The 5,779-nt window shown below is 32.0% G+C and overlaps 1 protein-coding gene across 1 annotated transcript; it reads right to left on the bottom strand.

Annotated features, from left to right (window-relative positions):
* Positions 1–407: 407 nt before the first annotated feature.
* LOC149531538 (uncharacterized) lies at positions 408–1,213 on the bottom strand. Its single transcript, XM_089808357.1, is given in 2 exon segments — positions 408–715; positions 1,042–1,213. Coding segments are annotated over 2 exon segments (480 nt in total).
* Between the last annotated feature and the right edge of the window lie 4,566 nt (positions 1,214–5,779).

Here is a 5,779-nt window from a genome sequence, read left to right as displayed (position 1 = left end):
TAGCTTTTCCAACCTTTGTTTCTTTATAGCCTCCATGGCCTAATGATCCTTAAACAAGTTGGATGTTCCACATTTTGTATCAAAAACATGGATAGTTACTATTCCAATAAAATCTTGACTGTCATACTTGTTGTTTGAGGTAAAATATGTTGGAGAAGACTCCTTACTCCTCAAAGTTGCAATTTATGATTTGTGAGCCTTTTGATTCCGTGAGACCATGAGTAGATATATTTACTCTAGATATATAACACAACGTGAAAGTAAGAAAGATAAAAAATGGCTATAAAAACTCCATTTCTCATATTACTTGATAAGAAACTAATAATTCATATAATATATAGCACTATTATAAACCCTTCAACTCCCAACATACCCTAGTTTTATAAAATATAATAGACATATATCTACTACATTAATTGCAAGATAGTAGAAGATGAAAGGTAGAAATTCTAGATCACTTTCATGAACTAAAGGAAATCTTTCTTGGCCTTCTCTAGAGGAGGAACATCTGGTGCGAGTGAATTGTATTGGGCTCTCCAATAAACAATGTAATCATCAGCTTGCAAAGAAGTGAAAGTAAAGGTGACTATATATGGATCATACATCTTCTTCAACTCCCCATCCACCACCTTGTAAGTTATCTCATATGTGCATTTCTCATCCTCTTTCACCTTCTCTATTTTCTCCTTTGATTGGCTCACATAGTTATTCATAGCTGCAATTCAATAATCAACATAATCTCACCACATGAGCCTATATATTTATAAATAAGAATACCCACACATTCACATAATATAAGACTTCAAAAATTTGGAAAAATAATAGATAGAATTAAAAGAGTTTTATATATATCTTATTATATTTTTAACAATCAGGATCTCTCATTTTCTATTGGGATGCTCTACCACTGTACTGCCAACTCTCTTAATGACTGGCCCATCTTTGAATTAGTTGAGACTTATTTTTCAACCTCCCTTATCTCCTCTTATCAAATAAATATATATTAGTTCACAAGTTTATTAAAGACAAAAATTCTATTACCTAGACCTAATTTGGGCAACCTTATGCTGCCTGGTGTGCCATCACCTTCAATATATTGGGCATCAGCCAGATGATTAGGATTCACTTTTCTAGTCAACTCATTATTTTTGTAAATTTCCCAAGCCTCACTTGTAGGAATGGTGAGCTTCACTTCCCCATTAAGAAATCCCATGCTTCCCTTTTGTCTTTAAAGAAGAGAAATACTGCTTTGGTAACAACAATCTTTATGATGATGATTAAACATTGGTACATGCAATTTTATAGGTAATATCAAATGTGTGCTAGAAGAAAAAAAAATAAAATAACTTTTAGTAAATGATGGTTATACCACTATCTTCTTGAAGTGTTAGAAAGTGGATTGGATGGATCGGGAGTAGCTATTAGGTATTAACATATAAAATGGCAGGATTCCTATCCACATTGGTAAAGATAAGGTTTGGAATCTCTGCTTTTTGAATATGTGAAATAGTAATGCATTATTATCATGATTTTTTAACATACTTGAGTATCTATAAAAATACTTACTTTAAGATAACCAAAAACATATGTTATGTTTATCAATCACTTTCTGAGAATATATTGCCAATCTTTCTTCTGCAAGCTTTAGTATTATTAATAAGTATCTACAATCTAGAGGGGTTACAAGAAGTATTGAGGTGATTATAATGATGATATGGACCTCAAGTCATGCATAGAGGCATAAGTGTTGATGAAGATGAGGTATCACCAATAGGCATGGTAACAAGGACTTCTGTTCTTTGAGGAAGGAAATTAGTTTGCACCAAAGTACCACTATTTATTTTATCTAAGAGTTGAATTGGAGGGAAACACATAATGATACTCATTGATGGGGAAGAAAACAATAATCTCACCAATTTGGGGGTGGTATGCTAGTTTAGGTTGAAAGCTACAGAGTTTTCAAGGTTTTAAGTTGTAGTGGCAAATGGTTACTCATTGACATGTAACTAGGTCATTCATCAACTACATGTGACAGTAGATGGGTATGCTACAACCCATGAGTAATGCAAGTGATACCAGAGCTTACAGTTAAAATTTTGGTTTTGCTTCTTCACAATCACTTCATGTGCAAGGGCATTGATGGAAAGTCAAGTGGTGTTCAGTCATGTTCATGTGCTAAAATAAAAATTTTCAAGAAGAAACTGGGATTCAAAAAATATTGAGGCTTATGGAATTTCCTTGAGGTAGATTTGTGAATCTTGTTAAGACTTTGAGGCATGGGTGCTTTTTCTCAAACATAAAAGCCATAAAGGCAAAGTTGTTAATAAGAATTCCAATGGGAACCGAGAGAAAGGGGCATCCAAAGGATGACCAAGGAACCAATAATGATGTGAACAAGATAGGTTCTCATGGTGGTGACACCAAGGGTGGTCACAAAGGAAAGTAGGGCATCAAGGGATGCTACTATATTTGTGGCAAGTTAAACTAAGGATACTTGTACACTCAACATTACTAACAAGAGAGCATTGGTCAAGAACAATCTAGGCATTTTTTTTAGAAGGGCTAAAGGCTAATTAATTGGTGGCTCCAAACAACAATTCCCTATCTATTTTTCATGGAATCTACCATAGAAAGCATTAAGCCTAAGTAAAATCTTTTAATAACTATAGCATTTACAGTTCCAGAAAAGCATGACTGCTAAAACTCCTAAAGTCCCAAAATGATCTTTGCTGACATGACTATTATAGTTCCAATACCAACATGGTTGGAGGAAGTCCTACAGACTAACAATTCATAAAAGGCTATTTGATATTTTTTTTAGTAATATAACAATAGTGATGGTAACAAAAGTAGTATGACAATAATAAATATATCATAATTTAGATTCATAGCTAATGATATTGTTTTGTACCATTTAATACAAACAACAAGAATTTAGATTTATAATTTCACTATTCAAAAAAGTCTCAAATTTTAAAAATGATTGATATGGTATTAGAGTTTGTTATTATTGTTAGTTGCAAAAGAACTTAAATGTGCTTTGGTGATAGTCTAGTATAGTGTGCTATTATGAGAAATGCAAACAAAAAAAACCATGAGATTGCATTTCTAGTGATAGTCTAGTGTATTGTGGTTAAAATGCAGTCCTAAGGAGATTGCATTTCTAAATCCCAACACCCAAGTTCTACTATCTAAAAACTGGATCAAAACTGCACTTAAATTGATTTAGAATATAACATGAAATAATGTAAAATCTTACCAGGAAATTGGCCTCTTGGTTTTGCATTGGCTCATATTCTAAATGAGAGTTCTAAGAATTAAATGTGGGTACTTGTAGGCCATTCCAAATGATTGAAGGTTTACAATTTATAGAACTCAACACAAAGATTAGGTGATCATTTTGAGATGGTGTCTTCAATGATACAATAATATTTGAAAGGACTAAGAGTTGCAAAACCATTTCACAATTTTTTTTCCATTTAGTGTGGATACCATGCTCAAGATGGATGAGAAAACTCCTATTGTGACTGTTGATAGATTTCTTAAGATGATGAGGCTATAAATGTGGAAATAGGTAGGTTCATGTGGTGTGGTTAAGCTTTAGGTTATCCTTGCTGAAGAATCTAGTATGTGATTTTCTTATTGAATACATTTGAATGACAAACTAAGACTTACTTTTACTTTCCAAACTAACAAGCATTCCAAAATCCACATAGAGGGAACTCCCATCTCCCAACCTATATGCATTTGATCTTTTGAAGCAGTTTAATGTCAATAAGTGCAAACCATAAACTACCATAAGCTACCCCTTAAAGCTCCAATTTATGATTTTTTAAAGAAATTAAGTGTGATGTATTAAGAAAAGTAGCTTAAAACTTTGTTTAATAAACACAAAAGGAATGCACAATATTCACAATATAAATGCAGGGATTTCACCCCAAAATATCTAAGGAATGTACAAGAGAGATTTATTCATGTAGGATAAGAATGAATGTATCATAAGATTCAGGGTGAGAAATCAAAATAAATGGACAATGTATTATCTTGATTTCATTAGGGTATTTAATTCTAATTTGTCACAAAAGAGCTTACAAGGGCTTGCTGCTAGAATTATTCATGTCCCTTCCTTGTCAAGAAATTAAATTAAACTATCAGCTTCAAAATAACTTTAATCTAAAAGAAACTGCAATCCAAGACCTAACCCCACTTGTTGTTTCTAAAGACAAGGGCTTTAAGAATTTTGAAGTAAAGGCCCTTGTTGTTGATGTTTTTTCTATAATAACTATAGTTGTGCCTGCATATTCTACCCAAAAAAAACACCATTTCAGACAGAGTTTGTAAATTATTTTTCATCTTTTTAAAAGAATTCACTGATTAAGAATTTCAAATTTGTGATGTAATTCACTTATTTGTTTTTTGAGATTTTCATTTTTCTCAAGATGTACTGATATGAGAGTTGTCTTTAAGTTATGCTATTAAGTTGTCCTAACAAAAATAACATTATGTCAACAATAGAGTAGCAAAAATCTTGAACTCTATTTTTCTAAATTGTAACTATAATATGACTGAATATGGAAGAATTGAAGTAGAGTATAGCTATAAATACCTTAGAACTAAATGCTAAATCACTTCATTGACTTAGTCTCAAATGTGATGCTTTTATGTCCCATATGGACTCTAGATCTTGAAACTGACTAGTACTAATAGGTTCCTCTTCATTCTAAGTCGAGTATTCAAAATCCATAAAATATTCATCTTCATTCTGACTCGAAGATATAAATTCATCATTTATGTCAAAATCAATAGTAGCACAACCATCTTTTGAAGTGTTGAAAAGGCCTCATCTTTCATGCATGGAATTCCAAATGGCCAATGACATATCATAAGGAGAATCTCTAACATTGTGTTGAGTTACAAACAACCTCAAGCAAGTTTCCAAATTTTTGTCTAGTTTGTTTCTGATCTTTGATTTCAAAAACCCCAACGCACTGAAAACTCTCTGATCTTCCACAAACCCTAATATCATTGTTTGACATAAATTAGAAAGTTTGAAATATTTTGATATTGAAGTACACAATACTTCACTCTGACTTATCCTTTTCCAAAGCCTTGTTTTTGCACCAGGATCAAATGGATTCTCAAAGTTTTCCATCTAGTGTTTCATACACAATGAAAAATGTTTACATTGTTTTTTAAGATTATTTGAATCTAAGATTCCTTGTATTGGTTGTCCATGCAATCTATATTCTTTGAAAACTATGTTATCAATTCATCAAGTTTATTATGAAACAACTTTGCATTACTTGGATTATCTCCAAAGTGTTTCCAAAATTGAGGAAATACACAACTCATGGCTTCAAGAATTTCTTCTTGAGGGAATATTTCATGAATCTCACTTTAAAGTTGGTAGGAAATACTAACAAATTTAACAATATCATCAAAATCATCATTTCTAACTGGTAGTACTTTGCCTCTCTTTCTTGTCTTAGATTGGTGCATTGGTATTTGAAATCCTTTCACAAACACACATAGCTCATTTTTTGCATTTAATCATAAAAAATTCTCACCATGATTCAAATCTATAATTATCCCCCACCTTGAAAAAATTGGGCTATGATCTGTGAGATCTAAATACAAAGAATCTAGAGCCATGCATGTCATTTTACGTAAATCACTATACTCATGAATATACATAGTTCTATCTTGAGCTTTCTTAACAAATTTTTTCATTAAATCCAGCACGGGGAGAAGACTAGCTAAAGTTAATAGGCTCTCTATA

This window comes from Cupressus sempervirens, chromosome 11 (genome assembly GCF_028749045.1).
Source record: "Cupressus sempervirens isolate cs-2001-9-10 chromosome 11, ASM2874904v1, whole genome shotgun sequence".
Taxonomy (NCBI): Eukaryota; Viridiplantae; Streptophyta; class Pinopsida; order Cupressales; family Cupressaceae; genus Cupressus; species Cupressus sempervirens.
The sequence above is the reverse complement of the archived record's forward strand: the minus strand, read 5'-3'. Positions and strand labels throughout refer to the sequence as shown.